We start from the raw sequence: 24,874 nt of genomic DNA, 5'->3' as shown, positions 1-24,874 counted from the left end.
TAACCTCAAGTATTTAATTTAAACAATGCTTTAAAACCATCTAAAAATTGCTTTAGAGAGAGATCAAATTTTAATTTAAGTAAATATTTGAAAATTTAAAATATATTAAGAGGTGTTTTAAAAAATTGTTTATTAATTTATTTTCCCAAGGGCTTTTAAAAAGCTAAATTGTTAGACTTTGTGGTGGACATACTTAAGGTTATAGGCCACATACTACTTCATGAATAAAGAGGTGGCGTCAATAGTGAGTGAGGTTCAGTTTTCCATATTTTGTCAAAAATAAGAATGTGAGGTTCAGTTTAAAATGAGCATCGATCCCACAGGTACCCCCGGATGGAGCACACCTTACCTGTAGCTTCCACCATGCCTTCTAGGATGACCACGATTTCCAGTTCCTCTTTGGGCAGCTGGGCTTTGGAGATCTCCCAGAAAGGACTCTGTTGGTTAATTTCGTGGCTAATGATGAGTGGTGACACCAGAAAGAGACGGTCATCGCCCGTGTAATACCCTACGTTGATATCCGTCTGGTTCAAGGGGATGAACTCCCCCTCTGAGGTCTGTTTGGATTTGATCAACTTAGCTCTGATGGAAGCCTCCACGATGTGGGAATTCCTCAGATCCCCTACGCGAAACATCAGGCACAGTTTCCCATCCCTCATGGAGATCACTGCATGGGTGGAAAAAACCAGGGTCTCTGCCCTCTTCTTGGGTTGCGATATTTTTACAAACATGCATCCCACCATGAATGCATTGACAATGGACCCCAAAACAGATTGGATTAAGAGGAGAATAATTCCCTCTGGGCACTTGTCCGTGATGACCCGATAGCCATAACCAATGGTGGTTTCTGTCTCTATGGAGAATAAAAAAGCAGAGACGAACCCATTGAGGTTGGTGACGCAAGGAGTCCATGAAGGATCCTCTATGTGGTCCATGTCTCCTCGGATGTATGCAATTAGCCACCAGATCATTCCAAAAAAGAGCCACGTCACTGTGTAAACCATGACAAAAATCAACAGGTTGAATCTCCACTTGAGGTCTACTAAGGTGGTGAAGATATCGGTCAGGTAGCGATAGGTCTCCCTCACGTTGCCGTGGTGGACGTTGCACTTTCCATCTTTCCGCACGTACCTCTGGATTTTCCTTTTGGTCCGGTCTCGGCTGATGTGTCTTGGCAGGTCGTCCCTGGCCTGCTTAGGCAACTTTGGCTGGTGAATGGCCACAGGGCTCTCAACATCCTGGTCCATGGAGTCACCCTCCAGGACATTAGCTGGTGGTTTGGAAAAAAGAAAAGAAAAACTGAATGAAAAGCTGGCTCTTTGGAGGTCATGGAAATCCCACTGTGGATGGAATATGGTATGAAACCATCATTTGACCATTTGTGTAGCTATTAACAGTGTAGATGAAGGCTTTTTTGGGGGGTGCCATCTGAATGGGTTGCCTTGGACTCCTGGTCTCTGTGATCTAGCTTGTGTAAGGACTTCACCACCCTTCTCACAGGGACAGAGCTTAATTGCTGTGAAACTGTCTCCCTGCCAGCAAGTTCTAAGAGTCAGCTTTTACAGTGGGATGTGTCTGCATTCTCTCTGAGATGCTGTGGTATGTGAGAGGCAGTGCACTCTGGATAAAGAAATGTTTAGATTCAGACAGTATTTGGTCTACCACTCAGCAACTGTGGGCTCCTGGTCATGCTATCAGTTATGGACCAAACTGCACCTCCACTCCACCCCCAAATATGTTGAAGCCCTAACCCCCAGTGTGACTGTATTTGGAGATGGGGCTTTGAGGACATAATTAAGGTGAAATGAGGTCAGAAGGGTGGAGCCCTAATCCAAGAGGATGAGACACCAGGGGTGTGCACACAGAGGAAAGGCCACGTGAGGACACAGTGAGAATACAGCTGTCTGTAAGCCAGGAAGAAAGGTCTTCCAAACCAACCGAGGTCACCAGAAACCAATCTTGCTGGCACCTTGATCTTAAGCTTCCAGCCCCCAGAACTGTGAGAAAATAAATTGCTGTTGTTTAAGCCCCCCAGTCTGTAGTATTCTGTTACGGCAGCCTGAGTAGAACAATAGGCTATTAAAATTCACTAATTGATCCTCAGTTTTTACATTTACAAAATGGTAATCATGATAGTCAATTCATAGGACTGTTATAAAGTTAACATGTGCATTATATGTGCCTGCATGGAACAGACATGTAATAAACATTCTTTTGTAATAAATTGTTCCTTTGCCACTCTCCTTATATTTAGGGGCAAGAATTTTGAGGGAACTCTTTAAGGTGTCAGTCAAATTTCAGTTTAAAAAAAATTCTGGATTTTATTGGTAAGTATGCATGCATTTTACCCTAATGGTTGATGCAACGCCAAGGTTAAAAAACGTGTGGGGGAAATGTTCTCTCTCGTTCTATGTGTTCACACATTTCATTTGGTTTCTGCCTCAACATTTAACAACTGCAGTTTTGGCTTGCGGTTATTTTATTCCTCATGGCCTTCATGATTAATGCATCGGTACGATCATTTGATGACGAGGCATTAGGAAAACTCTCCCGGAATCCGAGTGCAAAGGGACATTTGGAACTGATGCTGCTGTGAAGTACACATAAACCACTGTATGAAATTACTTGTTTAGCCAATAATTTCAAAGCTTTCTGAAAGTTTTATAAGCAGGTTCTTCCCTCAGGCTTTTATTCTGTGTCATTTGACTTTGCCGTGCATTTTCTCCCTTTGGTTAAGGGAGGAACACAGTCCGTTGAGAAAAAACATTTATCTGAATAAGAAAACAGCTGGGGATGGGACTTGAGGGGTACCAACTTAACTTATGGATTAACCTTGCTCATGGTTGGATAGTTTCCTTAATGATCAATCCCATAGATCCGGTTTTAGACTTCAGCACAAGGAAGAGGCAGTATTTGGTCTGCAAGCTTGATGTTTGGTCCGATAGCTTTGACTTTAGATCGCTACCCTCAGTAACTCTTCATTTGTAAATAAAACCTTGCTTTTATTTCAAAGCAGATACCAGGACAGGAGTCGAAGGAAGCAGCTGAGGGTGGGACAGGATGGAGGGGGTTGGGGTATCTGGATGGAGGTCACGGAGAACGTCCCGGCTCACTGCAGGCACCCCTGGCAAGGTGGGATGTTTGTGGCCCAGGGGGCCGCATGTCCGAGCTCTCGCTGCTAAGTTCGCCCTGAGAGGGAATCTCTAAGTGTGACTTCACGTGGGCTGATTTCGGCTCAGGATCGGCCAGCGTGGAGCGGCCTTGTCTGCAGAGCTGCAGTGTGGTCTGGCTCTGGCCCAGGTGAGGAGCTCGCTGCCTGTGCAGAGTCACCCTGGGTTCTTGTTTCCACGGGGTGGGAAGTGGAAGAAGGGGGTTTGTCTGAATAGCTGACTCCCAACAGTCTTCTGCCATCTTCCATGCTTTAACATTTCATGGAGGCAACCTACACATACCCCAGCCCCCGGTGTGAAGCTGTTTTCTCCATTTTCTGGCTCAGTTGTAACCTTCCTGTCTGAAGGGTTAATGGAGGAGTAGAGATAAGTGCTCTGGACAGTCTCGGGAGCCTGCCAGTTGATCCTCCAAATCCATTTTTTCCCTTTTCCTAGCTCAGGACTGGACCACATTTCCCGGCCTCCTTTGCATTGAGGAGTGGCCACGTGCCGAGTCCTGGATCATCAGGAGTGGGTGTGCCCTTCTGGACCAAGGCCTGAAATAGTGGGTGTGTGTGCTCCTATGCCCTTGCCCCTTCTACGAGAGCTGATGGAGTCATGAGGTGGAGGGGCCTGGGTCCCCAGCTGGTGGCAGAGAGCTGCCATCCAACTAGAAACAAGAAAAAAAATTGTGTTTGAGCAGCTATGTATTTTGTGTCTGTTATCAAATTGAGCCTTCTGTCTAATTTTATGGGCAGCAGTATTGACATGGATAAGCAGACAGAAGAGTTCTCAGGGGGCTGGTGTGGGAAAGAGAAGGGAGAGAGGAAGAGAGTGAAGATGGGGTGTTTGGGTTTGGTGTTTTTGAAGAGAAACAGGGATCCAAAAATGGAGTCACTTGTGCTAAGCTCTACATCAGTCAATGGGGACTGAATACCTATCCAGGTTCAGTCCCTCCCAGGGATGTGACCTTTTACCAGTCAGTCTGGAATTTGCTGGCCACAGATGAGGTAGCCTACCACACAGACCCCTGCCTTCCCCCAAGGCAAGTGACCTTGCTTGAAATAATCCTCAATTGTTTATGACTTCCTGTCCCATCCCCTTTAGGCCTTTAAAAACCATCCATTTTGTACAGGACCCCTCCTGTCTGTTTGCTAGAAGGGATGCTGCCTGATTCATGAATTGTTGAATAAAGCCAATTTTTTCTTCAAATGTACTCAGTTGAATTTTGTTTTCTAACATTGTCTTTTGAGAAATAAAACATTGCCAGCCATATCAGTAAACAAAGGATGTCAGAGTCATCAGCAATTGCAATTGCAGCCCTCCAGTGGTGAGCCCTGAGGGAACTCAGGGAGGAAACAAAGAATACCTGCCATCAAGCAGCCATCAGACTGTGGCCACTCCCCATGGTGAGCCTTGAGGAAACGGTGGGTGTGAAAGCACAGGATATCGGCCCGATAGCTGAGGCTCATATCAAAAGAATGGTTTCAGTGAGCCTAGACTCTTGCATTTTCCTATGCATAGGAAAGCACTAAATTCCTTAATTTGAGATACCTAATTTTCTTTTATTAACAGTAATCTTTTGTTCCTACTACCCACCCTTTGCTGTAAAACTCCTGTATATCCTAGCTCCCCCCTCACCTCCTCAGAGCAGTTGTCTGAGGGTTACTTGAGATGCTGCTTCCCAGGCTTGAAGTCCTCAAGGTATCTGCTGAATAAAACATAACTCTCAACTCTTAGGTGTGCATATACTTTCTTTTTAGCCGACACTAATGAACTAGCATGTGGTAAATTGAATGTCTGTGTTTTGTGTCAGGGAAAAAATATCAATGCATATGCTACTTAAGTGCCTTTTAAAAACAAACAAAAATGGAAGCAAACAAAGAAAGCTGAACATCCCAGGGAGTATGGTGGAAAGGTGGCTTTGGAGTAGGGAAGAACAATGACTCTATCTGGGATCTGTTTCTTTTACTTTAACCTTTGTATTCTGTTGCTTTTGCTACAAGTTAAGAATGTTGCCTATAGCCTGAAATATACAGGATAGCCCATTCTCAAGGCTCTGACCTTTAAAAGTGTAACACTTTTCCATTCATGAGATAAAAAGTTGCAGAACAGAGGATAACTGTCTTGTTGGAGGTTTATAGGAACATCATGACTGGACCTACCTGAATAGCTGCAATAACAAAGGATTCCGACACCAAGAAGTCTGCAACAACCAACTACAACCCCTCCCTTTTTAGTACAAAAGAAGCCTGAATTCTAACTTGGGTAGGATTGTTCTTTGGGACACTAGTCCGCCATCTTCTCTGTCTGCTGGCTTTCTGAATAAAGTCGTTATTCCTTGCCCCAACAGCTCAGCTCTTGATTTATTGGCCTGTCCTGCGGCAAGCAGTACGAGCTTGGACTTGGTAACAGCCTCAGAGGCACCACTGCAGGTGAGGCAGTGGGTGCACGTGAGATGCATCCAAGGGAAGATGGGGAGGTAAGCTGGGCCTCCCACTTGACAGTGGCTGGTGGGGAACAGGCAGAGTTGAGAAACCAAAAAAGCCAATGAAATATGAGAGTAGAGGAGACTGAAGTAGGAGTCTCAAGGGGCAGAAGAGGTGAGGCCAGCGAGGAGAAGAGGTGGGGTGTGGAGTGGGCAGAAGAAGGCAGCACAGCCTCCAGGCCTTTCCCAGAGCAGTGTCAGGCAGCCCTGGACTGGGGAGAGGGCCATTCCAGGTCTGAGCTGTGAGCGTGCTTCAGCACCCGGGCAGGAATGCAAATGCGCGTGCGGGGGGGGGGGGGGGGGGGGGGGGGGGCGCGGGGAAATACAGAAGGGAATGTTGATTCTCTAGCTCTTGACATTTCTTTCTTGGAATCTCAGGTGTGAATTTGACCGGGTGATGTGAATTGCATTTGCAAGAGCATTTGAGCTGCTCGGTGTGGGGAGCTGCAGCTGCGGTTGGGAAAGCAAACCTACCTGCGTTCCTGCACAGCCCGGGACACAAACGACTTCCCACCCCACCTCCCCTCGACTCCCACCGCCTCTCAGGAGCTTGCCCTGGGCCCCCAGCCATGCGCATGCGCATCAGAGTCCTGGTGAGACCCGCCACCCTGGTCCTTCAGCATCGTGCATGTGGCTTGACCAGAGATAATGTAGAGGAACTCTCTGCCAACTGTGAAGTGCTGTACAGCGTGCAAAAGGATGGGAGGAACGGCGCCAAGGATCTTGATGATTTACTTAACCTGAGTTATTTTGGTTTAGAGTAAATGTGACTCTGTGTGAAAAAGCCGCTCTCCCGCCCCCCTCCACCCCCATGTTCTTTTTCTTTCTATTAGAAAGATGACCAATTTACATAAAACTAGGTAAGGTGCAAAATAGCCTGGTGTTGAACTTTAACCTCAAAGAAATAACATGTGACTGAGTTACAAACTGGAAAGAACCTGATCCCAGAATTACCGGAAGCACCTCGAATTTGGGGGGCACCGCTTGTGGAGAGAAGGCTGCCGTGAATAGATGCTCTCCTGATGGGGAATTCTACACTGAAAATTGTATACGAATTCTATGGGGGAAACTTACGGTGTCTAAGAAAATGTCCGAAGAGCACTTCAAGAATTTTTAGTATCGTGGGGGAAAACCCAATGGAAAAACGGGATGGATCTCAAACGCACAGGAAAAATCAAAGACTGGAAGGAAATGCACACATGTTAATAGGGAACTTCTGAGAGGGGGGCTATGGGTGCTTTTAATTTTCCTCTTAAACATTCTGATTTTTCCAAATTTTCCAGAATGACTTTATATTCCTTTTACCATCATAAAGAAAAAAAGGTATTTTCTAACAAAACCTTGAGACTCTCCTGGCATGTGATCAATGGAATTTAGCACATAGAAGCTAAATAATTATCAAGTACTTGATCTGAAGGTGTTCTGTCCCATATATCTGGTAACTTAGAAACTGAGAGATTCGTTTCACATGACTCTAAGAAAATCATAAGTAACCCCCATGGGGTGCTTGTGGGCAGAGGAGTGGTGGGCCTATACAGAATGCCTGCAGGTCTGAGACCACTGGAGGCCCCCAGTGGAGTGTAGATTAGAGGCAAGGTTCTGCAAACTTTTTCTGCAAAGGGCGGATAGTAAACAGTTTAGACTTTGCAAGCAACACGTGTCTCTGTTGCATACTCTTTTGTTTTTTGAAAGACTTTTTACAATGCTTTAGAAACGTAAAATTATTCTTAGCTCATGGGCAGCACAGAAGGAGGCTGCAGCCTGGATCTGACTCCCTGGGCTGTCATTTGCTGACCTCTGGGTTAGAGGCATGCTGGTAAGAAGAAATGGCTAGCTGCTGGATTAAGGGAGCAGCCATGAGGGTGAAGAGGGGGCAATGGATTGGGGGCTGAATAAGAAGCAAAACTAAAATAATTTGGAGATTAGAGACTGTGGAGGGGAGTGGGCAGGAGAATGGGGGATGGCAGGATGGTTGAGACCAGAAGGCAGAGGATGATGTGGTTTGGGCAGGTTTAGTTTCAAGTGTCTGCTCTCTCTTATGGGCTGAAGCTTATCAGTGACCTGGACCGAGCTCTAGATTTGGAGGTCGTTAGCACATGTGCGTGGAAGTGTAACTATGGGCATGGGTGAAAGTTCTTCTGGAGGCTGTGGAGTAAGTAGAGGATATAGAAGACAGGATTCTGGAAAACAATTACAATATGAAGCCAGAAGTAGAGAACCCAGAGTGGGTGCTGAGGAAGGAATGAGAGATGTGAGGAGAAGAGGGAGGGCAGGCAGGTAGCCAGGTGGCAGGTGGAACTGGAGTCTTAGGGGGACAAAGGGGGCATTTGGCACACGCTGTAGGGACAACTGGAAGAAAAATGATGCATCCCTTCCCTCTTCCTTATATCAGAATAAATTCCAAGTGGATCAAAGATCTAAGTGCAAAAAAATAAAAACTACAGAAGAAGTAGAAGATTTGAGTGTTTATATAGTTCTCCGAGTTGAGAAAGCCTTTCTAATCATAAGAGGAATCCAGAAACTATCTTGGAATGCTGGTATTTTTGTCAATATCAAAATTATAAATGTTTGTAAAAAAAAAGCAAGAAGACAAACCACAAAAATTATTTTCACACATCACATATATATTTCTGATTTACAAAAGCAATAAATACCCCCGTAGAAAAAAACTGATCAAAGGAAATGAATATGGAGTTTATAAGAGAAGAAATACTCGGAGCTGAAAAGCATATGCTCAACCATGGCAAAGTAAAAGCAGTGCAAATATAATAACATTTTTTTACTCTAAAGTTAGTAACATTAAAAATAAACCATAAATACAGTATGTGGAGTGTATGTGTTGGGGGGCAGTGGAATTGTGAACTTGCATGTATTATCAGATGTGTAAACTGGCAAAGTCTTCCTGGAGGAGAGAGTGACAGTAGGTCTCACAATTTAGAAATGATTAGATGCCTCGTATTAGCAATTCTGGATCTAGACATTTATCCTAAGAAAATAATTTTACAAACATTTATCTATTGTAGGCAGGGGATATTGCAGCCTCATTTATAATAGTTAAAAATTAGAAACAACTTAAATGTCTATCCACAGAGCACTAGTTAAACATATTGTTGCAGCTCTAATCAATGGAATACTGTGCAGTTATTAAATATGATTTCCCAGTGTTTTGGGGTCTTCAACTCTTTGTATAAAAATCACCTTCTTAATGAGGACATTTACCTCCTCTTAAAAATCTCAATCACTTCCTTCAGGTCCTCACACCTCTCTTCCTTATGCTACTGTTTACTTTTTCTGTAGCACTTTTCACCTTCCAGCATGAAAGAGTTTATTTATTGTGTTAATTTCTTACTTGTCTGTTGCCACTGTCAGAAAGGAAGTTCCTGGGCAGAGATCTCTGTGTGTTTTATCTACTGATGGATCTCAGGCTCTGGAAAAAGTGCCTGACACATAGCAAGCCCCAGCACCTATTTATTGAATGAATGAGTATGTGTTTATCAACCTGGCAGGTTGTCCACGCCATAGCGTTAAGTGAAAAAACAGAATAAAACATATAGTTTACTTTGCATATATTGCCTTTTTGCATTAGTGAGTGTGTGTGGAAGAATGTCCTCCAAAATGATAATTGACATCAATCTCTGAGCTGTAAGTTTGTTGGTGTTTTTGCTTTCTTTCAATTTTTTTATGTTTAAACTTTCCGTTAATAGTTCTATCATCTAAAAAATCAGTAGGAAATATAAAGCTATTTCTGTTCTAAATAAACAAAACAAATTCTGCATACAGCTACTGAGCCATGTCCACTGGGCTTGGCAACTGGGATTTACTAGTGTAGTGTGTTGAACCTTGTCCCACCCCCCAAATTCATGTCCACCGGAACCTCAGAATGTGACCTTATTTGGCAGTAGAGCCTTTGCAGATGTAATTAAGATAAGGATCAAGATGAGATCATACTGGAGTAGGGTGTGCCCCAAATCCAGTTAAAACATCTTCATATGACACAGAAAAGGACAGACAGAGACACAGAGAAGGCCATGTGATGGCAAAGGCAGGGAGTGGAGTGATGTGGTCACAAGCCAATGAACACCTGGAACCCCTGGAAGCTGAGAAGCAAGGCAGGATTCTTCCCTAGAGCTTTTGGAGGGAGAATGGTCCTGCTGATGCCTTAATTTCAGACTCTGACCTCCAGAACTGTGAGAGGACACACTTCTGTTGTTTTAAGCCCCCCACTTTGTGGCAACTTGTTGTGACAGCCAAGGAAACTAATACAGTTGGTGACTTTGAACCCGGGGAGTTTTTAGCACATTTGCATCCTGAGAAGAAGCTGAAGCGGAGAGGCTGACCCAACAAGGAAGGGGGGGAGTGTGGGAGTGAGGGGTCTGGTGGAATGGAAGTCAACACATAGTGCTGTCAAGAGCAAGGGTGGGGGGATGGGCACGTACAGAAAAAGGGATGAAGCTTCCTCCTGAGAGGTTAAGTGTGGTATGAGGAGGAAAGGAGAAAGATGGGAAGGGAATATTGGTGACATCTGTCTCAGGCTCTGTGTCATGGAGGAGCTTCAGATGGGCTCATTTTCCAGTGTGAATTGCAAGAAATCTGTACTTCAGCAGACTCATTGAATTGAATCTGCATCTCACAATGCAAATAACTGAACTCTGCATAATCACAGATCAGCCAAAGGTGTCCCCATCCTTACTGGTCAAGAAAAGCACATGTAAACAGATACCTGTACACTCCTGTTCACAGCAGCATTAGTCACAATAGCCAAAAGGTGGAAGACATCTAAGTGTCCATCAACAGATGAATAGATAAGCAAAATGTGGTCTATAAATACAATGAAACATTATTCAGCCTTAAAAAGACTACAACATGGATGAACCTTGAGGACATTATGTGAAGTGAAATAAAGTCACAAAAGGACAAATATTGTATGATTTCACTTATATGAGGTCCCTTGAGTAGTCAAATCCTTAGAGACAGAAATTAGAATGGCGGTTACCAGGGGCTGGGGGAGGAGGGAATGGGGAATTAGGGTTTAATAGGTATGGAGTTTCAGTTTGGGAAGACCATGAGCTCTGTTAGATGGATGATGGTGTTGGTTGCGCAACAATATGAATGTACTTAATGCCACAGAACTGTAGATTCTACAGAATGGTTGGAATGGTAAATTCTATGTTATATGCATTTTACCACAATAAAAAAGTAAATTGTGTTAACAAAAAGAAAAGCATATCTATTTTCTAAACGAGAGGGGAAGATTAGCTTCTAAGATGCTTTCTTGTCTTACTTCAGGAAAAAGTTTACAAACAGCAGTAATGAATTACAGGTGATGATGCTCCAGACAGAGGACAGGGTGGGGTTTTCCTGTTATATTCATGCCTGCATTTTTCCATTGAGGCTCCCATTGACGACTGGAACACATTTGAGAGAAAATTCAGAGCTGTAGTTACAAGTGGTGCTTAAAGCTCAAAGTCAATAGTTTGCCTTTGGCCCCTTGTCCTGATGCTTGTCGTTTTGCATAAGTCCTTATGTGAAGAGTCTCCTTCCTTGGGGGCTGGTGGTGATGCCTGCCACTGACGTCTGATGTGTCGTAGGGAGGTGAAGTCTCTTTTATTTGTCCTGTACCTTGAGCTGTTGTAACTATGGGAGACCATTATAATAATCAGAAATTCTGACAGACTAGAAAGTTTAAAGTCATAGGTGTGTGTGTGTGGCAGAACAGCCACTATGTTCCACTGGGAATATGTGACAGAAACTAAAGGGCAAATGTTCCTATTAAAAATCTTAGCTTGGGGGCTCCACAACATGAACCTAAATTTAGAATGTCTAGTACCCACTGCCAGGTCAGAGGACTAACCCTGGCTGCTGTGCACGAGGATATGACTTTGTACAATGTGCAAGTTCAGTGCTCAAAGGAGGGAAATGACAGGTCACTTTGGACAGATCAGAGGAGACCAACATTCAATACCATGATTTCTCTTCTCATTGGATTTCAAGAATCTGAACCTTGGGTAGTGAGAACCAGTAAGAACCTCTCAGGACCACTGCATACAGGTGTGTAGGTTGTGCACTGCACAAGGGTGTCCAGAGGAGGGGAGCAAGATGACTGAGATCCAGTCAGTGCTTTGCGTGCCTAGCTAGCACTTCTGGAACTGTGGGCATCATTTATTTTGTCCTCCTCCTTTTTAAATTTAAATTTAAATTTTTTTATTGAAGTATAGTTGATGTATAATATTCTATAAGTCATAGATGTGCAATATAATGATTCACATTTTTTAAAGGTTATACTCCAGTTATTATAAAATATTGGCTATATTCCTTGTGTTGTACAATATATCCTTGTAACTTATACCTAATAGTTTATACCTGTTAATCCTCTACCCCTATGTTGCCCTTCCCCGCCTTTCCTCTCCCCACTGGTAACCACTGGTTTGTTCTCTATGTCTGTGAGTCTGCTTCTTTTCTGTTATATTCACTAGTTTGTTGTATTTTTTAGATTCCACATATAAGTGATACCATACAGCATTTGTCGTTCTCTTTCTGACTTATTTCACTTAATATAATGCTCCTCAAGTCCATCCATGTTGCTGCAAATGGCAAAATTTCATTCTCTTTTCATTACACAGGAAGAAAGTGAGGCCCCAGGAAGCCAACTGACTTGCAAGGAGGCAGAGCCAGAGTGAGCTCTGAGTCCATGGATTCCAGTCTAAGTTTTCCCACCTTCCCTGTTCTCTGAAGACGGGACTGCTTCAGGTTTTCCCCTTCTTCAGAGACCTTGGACTTGGAGGTTCCCTTCTGGAGTGAGAATTCCTCTACTGTTTCTCTCCTGATTAGTCCCGTGCGTGCCTTAGCCTCAGCCAGACCTGAGGCATCCCTGTTGGGCTGCTCACCAGCTGGGGGACTTCAAGCTACAGGTTCTTTATTTGTAAAATGGCCTTGCTGGGTTGATGGGAGAATGAAATGACATAATTGCATTGGGCAGTGTGGCCTGGGACAAGACACTTGGCTTTGGCAACAGGCAGGCCTGTCTGGGACACTGCTTTCCCACCTCCAATCCGTGTGCATTTGCTCAGGGCACTTCAGTCTCTGAGTGTCCGTTTCCTCAGTTATAAAATGAGAATCATAAGACCTACTTTGCTGGGTTACTGTGAAAAAGAAATAAATCACCTGGTCCGTAGCAGACATTGAACAAATGGTTACAAGTTATGGTAGTGTCTGGGTTGAAGAAGATACCCAATTTGTAGCTATATTAATCACAATTTTTATAAGCTCAACACTGTCTTGGAAACTGTGAGAAATTCAGATGCAATTCAAGACACAGATGGGTAGACCCATCTGGAAGCGAAGAACCTGCTTGGTGATGTGAGACCCGCACACTGTCCCATATCAATGTGAGTTGCACTCTACACGGTGGATGAGAGACCAAGAATTTGCCAGCATGTCAGAGACAGGGGTAGGCCGTGGCTGGGCTAATTAGCAAAGGCATCTTGAAGGAGGTGGGAAATGAAAGCCAACCTTTAATGAGCATATACTACGTGCCACGTACTGGGTGGGGCACCACAGCCACCAGGAAATGTTGGCCCACCTTGCAGGGGAGGCAATGAAGACCTGTTGGGTTGAGTGACCTGCTGAAGCTTATGCATCTAAAATGGGGCCGGAATAGGACTCTCCGTCGGGTTGGCCTGATCCTGAAACTCATATTCTTTCCCTTCGGCTACTGTGGAGAGATGTGAGGATGTGTGTGCGTATGTGCATGTGTGTGTGAGCAACGCAAGGGAAAGTGCGGCAGTGAGAAGGATCTTGCCTCACTTGGGTGCCCTTCGAGTGAATTACCCTGTAGAGTGGAAGAGATGGAAATAAAAGAGTGATGGATTTGTGGGGTTGTGTCTGGGGTAAGGGTCACTCTAGAGTGGGGAAGGTGGAGGAGAAGGGAAAGGGTTGCAAAGAAAAAAAAAGACCTTCTAGGACTTCGTGTGCCCAAAACCAGTGTGGTAAGTGGGAAAATTCAGGTGTCTTTTATAAAATTTTAAATTGGGAAGGGGGACTGGCCGTTGGAAGGCGGGGTGAATATTTATCGAATCCCTCCTATGGGTCAGTGTTGAGCTCTGTGGCTTCACCTGCTGTTTCAGCTCATTCTCATCTTTCAGGAATCGGTGTGGCAGACTTGAATCACTGATTCAAGAAAGGCTGAAGTCTTCGCCCGAGGTTACACGGCTAGAACTGTGTTTGGTCCAGGGTGCTGGCTGCACGTCTAGGGCTCTTTCCATTAATCAAACAGCACAGAGATGCACAACGCACCAGCACAGTGGTGTTGAGGGCGATGGGCGAGCTGTCCCAGAACATGAGAGCATAGAGGGACCACAAAAGAATCGAGACCACAGGTACCCAGGGGGTATCGACAGAGAGTGGTCTGAAGAGGGAGTGAGAGAGGGAGTTAGAAGAGGGGAGAAGGCTCTTCTGAGGGGAGGGTCCAGGTCAGGGAAGCCAAGGCCCCATATTTAGCAGAGGACAGGTCATTGGGTTTGGCAGCCAGGAGACCACTGGCGACTCTGAATAGACCGGTCAGAATGCAAGTCAGGCTGCAGGGGAAGAGGGTGATAATGGGCTGAAGAGGCAGGAGACATTTTGTCTGTAGGTGGAGGGAGGGGGCAGGGTGGCCGGGAATAATAAGCATGAGACCTGGATTTTCAAACGAGGGGAGGGGGGAGCTGGTGGAAACGGAGCAATGGGGAATTCTGGACGAAAGCACTGGCATGGGAATGAATAAGATATCCCGGGGTTGGGAAGGGGTAGAATTCAAGCATCGCCCGCAGAGAGAGGACCACCCCTTCCTGTCTGCTGAAGCCACCGTGCCTGACACAGGAAGGATGACAAGCTGTGTCCAGCTCAGAACGGGGACAGCCGTTCCAGTCCTTTCTTCTTCCTGTCCCTGGACTGCAGTCCTCCATCCTGGAGAGCCAACAGAATAGATCTGACTTTCCAGCCTTGAGGAGGGACAAGGAGGGGCCGGGAGAGGTGAGAAAGTAGTTTCTTAGCTCTGCAGTAGAGCTGAGCCCCAAGACGACCTCCCGAAGATTCTAGAACTGGGAGGTGCCCAATTTTCTATGAAGTGTTTGGTAAGCTCTAGGGTGAGGACAGGGGAAGTTGTTTCAGAATATCCAATCCCTCCCTGACTGATGGGCATAACGTTTCTGTCAATTTTCTGGGGCAGGACTGGCAGAGCCTAGTCAGGCCCCACCACATCGCGGGTTTTCACAGTGGAGGAAGGACTTCAGCCCTCACGTTAGTCAGAGTTCCAATTTTGGACAATTGTTTCAGCTCACTGCTTCCCACAGACCCCTTGCTGTTAAGAATTCTAGCAAGTGGAAAACTGAATTTTGTTTCCTCTGCTGCCCCTTTCCTGGGAGCGACAATAATTGGGTTTCAGGAGAAGGGTCCTGGCAGTTCACTCTGAGCAGTGACCAGGTAATTGAGGGCTCAGGATAACTGGTCCCCACCATGAAACACCTGTTGGGAGACTCCACCTGCTACCAGCAAAAAAATTGGGGGTGGGGGATGGAGAGCAGGATTCAGGGTATTTTCTCTGCTCTAACAAGGTATGTTTAATTTTACAAGAAAACAGTTATTTCCCTGCATCATTTCCCCCCTCAACTTCACCTTTACTGCACGATCTCTAGACATCCTGTTGTTTAACTTTGCACTTAAAGTTTAAGCGATAGCATTTCGAGCAGATTAAAGCCGACGGCCTCTTTTCTTATGAAAGCTTGTATCCTCCGAATGTATTTCAATGATTACACTAATTCCTGCATCAATGAAACTGCATTGCTTTTACTGGAGATGTGGCTTAAATTCCTGGTGAAATTCCGGTTGGAATGCAGAAGGCCTACATTTTGCACTTCATTAAATCTGTGTTGTTCTGGCAAAATCTGCTGTTGGCATTTGAGAGTCTTTTGAAGAGAAGCCTGTTCCATGCCATCATTGCCTTAGCACGCAGGAATGGGTATGTCCTCCGCCAGGGCTTTGCGGAGGGCAAATGCACTGGATTTGGGGTCTGGAGACTCAAGTCCCCAGACAACCACTTGGTCCCTTATCTTGGGCCACTGACCTTACTCCCCCACCTCTCGGTGCCTTTTTTTCCAGAAAAGGTGCCTTTTTGCTGGTAGACAACTTACCCCATCAGCTTTCATCCTGAAAAATATTTCCCATCTACAATTGCTTTTTTTCAGGATGAAATAAGAAATTCCTTTTAAAAGGAAGCTTGAAAAGAATGAAATAATGCCAGTTGCAGCAACATAGATGGACCTAGAGATTACCATACTTAGTGAACCAGAGAAAGACAAATATCACATGACATTACTTATATGTGGAATCTAAAATATGACACAAATGAATTTATTTACAAAACAGAAACAGACTCCCAGACATGGAAAGCAAATTTATGGTTGCCAAAGGGGAAAGGGGGGGATAAATTAGGAGTTTGGGATTAACAGATACACACCACTGTATTTAAAATAGATAAACAACAAGGATCAACTGTATAGCACAGGGAGCTATATTCAATATCCTGTAATAAACCATAATGGAAAAGAATATGAAAAAATATATATATATATATAACCGAATCACTTTGCTGTATACCAAAAACTAACACAACATTGTAAATCAACTATACTTCAATTAAAAAATAAAAGGAAGCTTGATATATTTTTGAATGGTCTCTACCCAATGAAGTACATTGCATCTTATTTTCCCTGGGAAGCAAATAAAATACAATCTTAGCCATATGTTCTCAAAAGACTTCCATGAGGTTTCAGTAGATGTGAGAATCACACCTCACCATTTTTCACACATATGATTACATTCCATGAGGCTCGCGTTCTCCCAGGTTTCAAAGAAGAGAACGGCTCTCCTCCACCTGCATCAGACAGGTAGGTGTGGCCATTCCCTCACCTCCGCCCCAACTTCCTGGGCAGCCCAATTTTCTGTGAACCTGTACCAGCATTCTGGGTTCTCTTCAAACGACATTTGACTGACGCAGCCCACCAGGTGACTGGGTAGGCATCAAATCTCACTGCCTTCACTTTCCGCAGTCTCTTGGGTTTTCAATGTTTTTCTCATTTGTTTGAGTCACTGTGTGTTGCCCCCAAGGCTCTGAGGGGCTGGCAAGCAGAACCTGAATCTCTAGGCTGGATGCCGGTTTCTGGTTCTCCATTTGGCCAGGCTCCAGGGATATCATTTTTCTTTTCCTAATTAAGTCACTGTCTGGGAACATGTCATAAACAGTGTGGGGTGGGTTTCCTCCCATTAGGGCTGAGACTGGGGGGCTGGGTCAAGGTGTTCCCACTGGGAGGGGTGGAGTGGAACGCACCTCCTCCCTTCCAGTCTGTGCAGAAGGGAAACTGCTGAGGCCTCAAAAGGACCCACAAAGGGGAGCCAGTCCAAGGATTCCACGGAGGAGAGGACAAGACATGGGGAATCCTCAGACTCCCTGACGCCCCCTCCAAGTCCAGGAGACTCCGTAAATTGGGCTAAGACCACTGTTTTGCTGCTAAAGCAACTCCACGGAGGGTGGCTGGGAGGGGGGAAGTAAAGCCTTGATCAGAGAGTTTGCCTATTCCTGGGCTGCAAAAACTCCCACCACGGCTGATTCCAACCTATCAACTGTTGACCAGCTCTCAAAATTCCTGAATATGTAACAGTTGCCTCTCATGAGCTGGTATGAACCTACTTCTTCACCCGGCTGGAACAAGTTCTACATCCCAGAGTGAGGGTGAAGGGATCCTGTTTTGAAGGGGAAGGAAAGTGAAGGGATAGTAGGTTTAGGAAATGCTGCCGACTCTGTCTCGCTCTTGGAGCGTTCTAGAACAAGGTAGCCTTATTCCGAATCATCCTGTTTTATAGATATATAATATTACAATTATTTGTAATTGCTTAAATATGTTTCTCCCAGAATTCCACATCTAGGTTCCACAGAACATGTATCTGAAATACAGATTTGCTGGTTCCTGGGGTGCAGTGGGAATTGGTGACTGTCGGGTCCACACTTGGCCTTCTTTGCTGTTTGCTCAGGGCTGGCCCTCCCCACACCCTCCAGCGACTCTCCGTCTGGCTGACACGGTTGACTCTGCAGGCCGCTCTGACTCTCAGTGTACCCACTGTTCTCGGGGCCCATCCACCCATCCTCCCTCCCCTCGACTTGGGAAAGAGAGACTCAGTCACCCGGTGACAGCAAAGACGAGAGTGACTATTATCCAAACAGAGGAAGACTCTCTGACACACATAGGAGGTTACCTTAGACTCTGTTGCTAGACTCAGAGGGTAGATGGAAATCGAGCTTCTAAAATAGAATCACTTAACCAGAAACAGGTACAGCCCAGGGCTGGGAATCACCTACAGACTCTTTGTGCTGCTTTTTCTGCTTTCACCCAGCGCATTCTTTCCTATGGGCTTGAAAATGCAATCCTTCTATGTTTAAGTGTGGTACTGCCCCTCATGGCGCCAGGGAGACCCCAGACCTCAGCACCCAGGCTTTGGGCATTTTTGTGTATTTATCCCCTCCAGCCCTTCTCCCCAAAGCTCTCGCCTCTGGTGGAGGCTGGTGCCAGGACCAGTGCGGTATCCAGACCAGACCCCATCCCAAAGGGTCAGTGCAAGTCCCAGACCCTCCTCAGAGGCACAGTGTGGGGCAGTCGGGCAGAGGGGGTGCTTAAAGCCTCAAGTGACTTAAAGTCCTTGAAGTGACTCATTTGGTGGAAACCCACAGCTGGAGGCAAAAGAGAAAAGGACATCTGCTCTGAAAGAGCCAAAGCAGCCTCGCTGGTGGGGAATGAGGGCAAAGCCCCCATTCCTGGAGCAGCGCTGCTGCTGTTATTGGAGACGGACGGAATTCTTAGGGGAAAATATGCCACAATCAAATGCCCATCCCTGAAAAATGCTTGCTGTTTCCTGATGTGATATTATCACGTCACAGCATCCCATGGACCACCCATGGCTGGGTTTCCAAGGGGAGAGGGAACGGTGTCATGGAGCTCATCTGTGGACATGCCATTTGGGATGCCCTTGGGGTCTGGACTCCATAAAGGAAGGAGGATTCTCTCCTCCTGGCTCTCATTGGCTTCCCAGCCAGCTTAGGCCTTGGGTGAACTTCACATGGAGTCTAGGGTGAGGTGCAGCTTCAGGGCTCACCTCAAAACAGATGAGCTGAAATATGCATCCCTGACGCCTTAAGTGCAGGCTTAGTGCCCTGTCTCTACCATTTTGATCCCATAACTTCAACTGGGAGCCACATGCCACTCACTGTGCTAGGCCCTGGGATACAAAGATGAATAAAACCTAAATCCCTGCCAGAAGACGCCACGTTTTTTTGTGGCTAGAAACTGGTCTGAGGTCAGGGCAGGAGTGTGGGGAGATATTTTTTTGTAATTAGAGAAGATCTTCCTTTAAAGGTTGTGTTGGAATAGGGAATGTCAACTTAATGGGCATGGGGTTTCCTTTTGGGGTGATGAGACTGTTTAGGAACTTGATAGAGATGCTGGCTGCACAACTTTATCAGTGCACTAAATGCTATTGAAATTACTTCAAAAACATTAGTTTTCGGAATTCCCTGGAGGTCCAGCGGTTAGGACCCAGCAGTCTCACTGCAAGGGGGCACGGGTTCAGTCCCTGGTCGGGGATCTAAGATGCTGCATGCCACAGGATGTGGCCAAAAAAAAAAAAAAAAAAAAAAGGTTAGTTTTCATGTTATGTGGATTTCACCTAAAAAGAAAAGTTGCATTGGATGGTAAAAGTCCAGAAGGTCATGCCTCCCCATCTGCCGAAGCCTGAGAAGCATACGGGCAGCTGGGAGATGGAGCGTGTTGGGATGCCTGCCCAGGGCCGCTGGCCTTGCAGGGAGATGGACAGAGGGTGAGGACTGTCCCCCAGCTCCTTGTTCACATGCCATTCACCCTTACAGGCTCCGGTGCCGACCATCGTGCCGAAGCCAGCCTAGAACATCTGGCAAGTCATTCATAACCAGTGACTGTGATGACCGCCTGCGGGCTTCAACTGACGTTAGCATTTCACTGAATGGGAGGTGCCATCCTTAATCATGTTCTTATGCAAATTAGACACAAGTTGCCACCACGGGCCATTGCGGTTGACTGGGTGACAGTGAGCTTTTCTCCTGAGATCAATTTCCCAACCAATCACTTTGGGTGCATCATCTTTTCCTTTTGTGGTGCTGGCATTCCTGGCTTGGCACTAATGTCATGGGGAGCACGGCAGTGTTCTCAGAAAGCACGGCTTGTTCTTTCCTTGAGGCCCCCCCCGCGCTCTGTCCGGGCTTGATGCGAAGGGAAGACCTGTTTCATCCTGCCTCACTTTGGGTGTGTTTGCTGGAGACGGAAGTCTCATTTGGGGTTAGAGTGGCCAGAAGTTGGCTGGATTTGTACCTATCATTCATTCGCTCCTTGCGGATGATTCCCTACTTGAACCTGCAATACTTTGTGAATATTCATCAGGCACTGGAGATATTTGCCTTTCCCTTCTTCTCCCGACTCAGGCTGCGTGTTTCTCTTGTGAAATTAAGGGCCTTTGTAAAGTGAAGCCGAGGGAAAGTCAAGACGGCAACTTCTCTGCGATTCTTTGCCAGTTTTGTTTGTTTGTTTTCTGGTCTCATCTCGCTAAAAGGAAGAAACAGTTTCCCCAAGCAACAGCCTTGCATTGTGGAACACCTTTGGGCAGCTCTGACCACAGTAGGACTCGAATTGAGTCTTCCATCCTGGGAGGGAAAGAGATCTGGAAAGGGGACTGTTGATTCCTTCCTGTCCATTCACAGCTAGTGAGGGTGGGGCCTGAGTGAGCTCTGGGGATGGGGTCAGAACACCAGCAAAGGCTCTCGGTCCACTAAGCCACAGCCCTGGACTGTTTCTGTATAGAAAGTGGCAAATTACTGCACAATAAAGCCGTTTAGCCCTACATGGCTGTGTCTGGGGACTTAAGGCCATTCTGGTCCTAGGTTTTCAGGTCTACGTTTGAATGAGCTTGGAAGGCTCTGTGGCTGAGGTGTGCTTCTCACAGAAGATGCCTTTGGTAGAAAGGGAGAAAACTCCCACCTTCAGCGAGAGGAAATTCTTGGACTGTGCACTTGGTCAGCTCTCGGAGAAGCCGGGTGGAGGGATGGGTTTGGCACAGGGGATTCTGGGTTTTTCTGTTGCTGTGTGTGTTCAGTGTTCACATCACACTCTTTTTAAACAGTGAGCTCTTTTAGATTCTCTGCTCCCACTGACAACTGGCGTAAGCCATGGTAACAGGCAGCCCTTGGGGGTAACTATGATGCCGGCTTGGTGTTCTGTGTCTCCCGAGACTGACTTATTAACAACCCATAGATTGCAAAAGGCCCCGCGCTTCCCGTGCCTGGGGTCTGTCTGCTGCAATGCTGTCTGGGTTTCATGCTCTTGGGATATGGTGCTTTTAAAATTGCATTTTCTCCTGCTTCTGTGCTCCTCCCCTGGGGCCCATTGGCAGTGCTGTGTGTTTTGCTCAGCCTCCCACTGAATCACTCTTTCCTTTTGGTTCTCCAGCAAAGGTGTATTTGATTTCTCTAAAGTCACTTGATTGAATTCTCAACACAAGTACATACACTGAAGTAATTACATCTGCTCTTTTTAAAAGGAAAAATAGAAGTTGGTGTTCTTCTCTCAACTTTGCCTTGCCTGTGGATGTCAACAGTTGCAAATGATATGTCCTCGAAAAGTCATGCTTTATCTAGCTTTGCAAACTTTTGGCTTATATCATAAATCCAGAGATGCTGCTGCTCCTAGCCATAAATCTAATGTTCCTATTTATTTCCTTTTCCCCGAGTCCCAAGAAATATTTTTCAAATAAATGCTCAGGTGGACCAGGAGAGATTTTGTTTGTGTGTATTGCTTTAATGGACCCTGCGATGGTTTGGATAATGCTGTTCATCACACAATAAGGCATAATGGATTATGTGCTAGCTCTCTCCTTCCTGCACCAGCCATCTCTATAACTTCCTGTTTTTAGGTATTTTCTTTTCAAAAAATTTTTATTGAAATACAGATGATTTACAATGTTGCATTAGTTTCAGATATACAGCAAAGTGATTCAGTTATACATATATATATATATATATATATATATATATATATATATAATTACAAGCTATTGATTGAATATGGTTCCCTGTGCTATACAGTAGGTCCTTGTTGGTTATCTACTCCATATATAGTAGTGTATATATTTTAATCTCAAACTCCTAATTTATCCCTTCTTCACCTTTGCCCTTTGGTAACCTTAAGTTTGTTTTCTATGTCTATGAGTCTGTTTCTGTTTTATAAATAAGTTCATTTGTATCATTTATTTTTAGATTCCACATATGTGATATCAAAGGGTATTTGTCTTTCTCTGTCTGACTTACTTCATTTAGTATGATAATTTCTAATAACTTCCTGATACATGCAAAACAAAGAGAGCCTTTGTAGCCCACAAGTTCCTCCTTGGATGGGCTGATGGGCTCATTTTTTCTGGGAAGAATGAGTAACTTTTGCTGGAGAGAACCCTGGGGCAGTCACCAGAGGAGGGTCCAGGGTCTGCACTAATATGACAGCCACCTGCCACGTTGTCACTACTGGACATTTGAAATGAGCCTGACCCAAATTGAGATGTGCTGTAGGTGCAATTGAAACAGGGGATTTGAAGACATAATGAGAAAAGTAATAATGCAATAATGTAATATATCTCATCAATAGTTTTCCTATTGATCGCATTAGAATGATAATACTCTGTATTGTTATATTGGGTTAGATGAAATATATCACTATGTTAATTTTACCTATTTAATTTTCCAGTTAAATGTGCCTCCTAGAAGCTGTAAGATAGCACGAGGGGCTGGCCGTATGTTTCTACTGGACAGGGCTGCTGTGGAACATCTACTCCTCAGCAACGCCTACTCCTAGTGTGCTGGGACTGGAATTGATTCAGAGCAGCCAACTCCCTGGCCTAAGGGAGAAGAAAAGGGCTGCTATATGGGAGGAGCAAACTTGGGGGCCCAGGATTTGGGGAAAAAAATGAATAAGTGTTTGGAATTAAGCACAACTAGTCGAAAAAGGGTTAAGAGATTGCTGCTAGTGTGAACCGCTTTCCATCTTTGGAAACGGTGGCCATTTAGCCCATTTGTTCAAGCATGGGCTGGCTTTCTGCACATCAGCAATAACCTAATTTGTGCCTGGCTGGAGAAAACAGACATTGAGAGCACCTTACATTTGTGCTCTGCACAACAAGGGGGCTTGGCAGAGAGGAAGAGCTCTTGGAAAAACGGACACTTGCAAGTGGAAGAAGTGAGATGTGAGGACCAGGTAGTGTGTCTTTTGGTTTAGGCGACTGGATGGCTCATGAATTTATGTGTAATTCTGTGTTCGTTAAAACTTCCTCGGGGATTTTGAAAGAAAAATAGCAATAATTACCAAGCACTGATTGGCATCCTGCGCTGAAGGTATGAGTCTCATATTCGAAGCACTGGTGACATCGCCTGTATTGACAATCATGCAGTTTGTCACCCTAATCTTTCCCGCCAAATCAGTTCCTCCAGGGCAGCTTGTCAAACAGGCTTGCTGGGACTACTTTATTTAAAAAATCTTTTGTTATTTTTAATTAATTAATTAATTTTTATTTTTGGCTGTGTTGGGTCTTTGTTGCTGCACATGGGCTTTCTCTAGTTGCGGAGAGTGGGGGCTACTCTTCGTTGCGGTGCGCGGGCTTCTCATTGTAATGGCTTCTCTTGTTGCAGAGCACGGGCTCTAGGCACGCGGGCTTCAGTAGTTGTGGCGCATGGGCTTAGTTGCTCCACAGCATGTGGGATCTTCCTGGACCGGGGCTCAAACCCGTGTCCCCTACATTGGCAGGCAGATTCTTAACCACTGCACCACCAGGGAAGTCCCTTGCTGGGACTACTTTAGAAAATGTGTTCAAGGAAGTGCAAATGCTGTGACTCCCAGTAACTCTTCCCTATTGCCCTTCCCCCTAGAGCCCTCAAAGACCATGAACTTCAAAATTATTTGTGTTTGGTTTGACCTTGTACCTTTGTTTAGATCTTTCCCTAATTTATTGGTAGACCTGACTGCTGAAAAGTATGACTGAAAATCTGATGAACATCCTGATTCTTGTCTCTAGGTCTCTGATCCATTCTCTTTCCCACTGACCTTCCCTGACCCCTTCTCCTGTTTTCCCACCTCAATGATGGGATCGCCCAGGGTTTGTCCTCAGCCTGCTTCTCTTCTCATCCCTCACTCTCTCTGGGAGAGGTCACTTGTGCTGAAAATCTCCTAATATTTAGATGACTTCCACACCCACCTCTCCAACTCAGATCTTTCCATTTCTATGCTGCCATATTGACTTGCTTGCTAGACAGCTCCACCTGCATTTCCCATGGGAACCTCAAAATGAACATTTTCAAGATGGAGCTCATTATCCCCAGGCTGCCTGGGCTAAGTATTCTCTAAGTGCCCCTGCAGAGCTTCCCTGAACCCTTCTTGATTCTCCACATCACAGGAGAATGGCTATTATGGATGCACTGGGTCTCTCATGTCCTCTGGTTTCCTGGTGGGTTTAGCTCATGGGAAGCACTGACAGGAGATGGAAGGGCAGGTGGACAGTGGAGCCTTCCTGTGGGCTCCCGGTTGAATTGAAGTGGATTGAGCTCCTCTTCCTACCACCACAGTCCCATTCGGTGGCCCTCTCTCCCACAGTTCTCTCTGGTTTCCTTCTTTGGCACCTGTGGACTCCAGGTGGTGATGGCTCCATCTGTTCCCAGCCCTGATGCCTCCCCATCCCTGGATGGTTTCCCCTAGATTTCCCCACACCTCCATAGAGTCTCTCTCCTAACCTCCACACCCCCTCCACCATGTGTGCCTTCTGTGTCCTGTAGACCCTGTCACATACCTCTCCCATGTGTTCCTTCCCTTTACATGACTCCACGGATGCCACCAGCGTCTGCTCAGAATCCCAAGCCAGAAGTCAGAGGCATCCTTGCTTCTCTCTCCTTCACCCCACTGACAGTAGACACCAAATCCCATGGCTTCTTCTTCCTAAAAGCTTTTCCTCTTGTCCCCACTTTACTATCCCCCTGTAGCAGAACTGATTGTGCTGTGGAATAAATGAAGACCAACCACATGAGAAAAGCAAAGACTACTAGAGTTTGCTATAGCAAGAGAGTCAGCCATGTGACTTGCATTTTGGCAAAGAC

General features: G+C 45.6%; 1 protein-coding gene across 1 annotated transcript in view; it reads right to left on the bottom strand.

The window, feature by feature from the left end:
* Positions 1-24,874, bottom strand: part of KCNJ6 (potassium voltage-gated channel subfamily J member 6) — a 289,740-nt gene that overhangs the window by 96,077 nt on the left and 168,789 nt on the right. Inside the window, exon 3 of the mRNA XM_029215106.1 lies at positions 350-1,270. Coding sequence (XP_029070939.1) covers positions 350-1,270 — 921 coding nt within the window. The remainder of the gene's footprint in view (positions 1-349; positions 1,271-24,874) is intronic.

The sequence above is a fragment of the Monodon monoceros genome, unplaced genomic scaffold (genome assembly GCF_005190385.1).
Source record: "Monodon monoceros isolate NGI ecotype Baffin Bay Population unplaced genomic scaffold, NGI_Narwhal_1 Super_Scaffold_11, whole genome shotgun sequence".
NCBI classification, from domain to species: domain Eukaryota; kingdom Metazoa; phylum Chordata; class Mammalia; order Artiodactyla; family Monodontidae; genus Monodon; species Monodon monoceros.
This window is presented reverse-complemented; position numbering and strand designations above follow the sequence as displayed.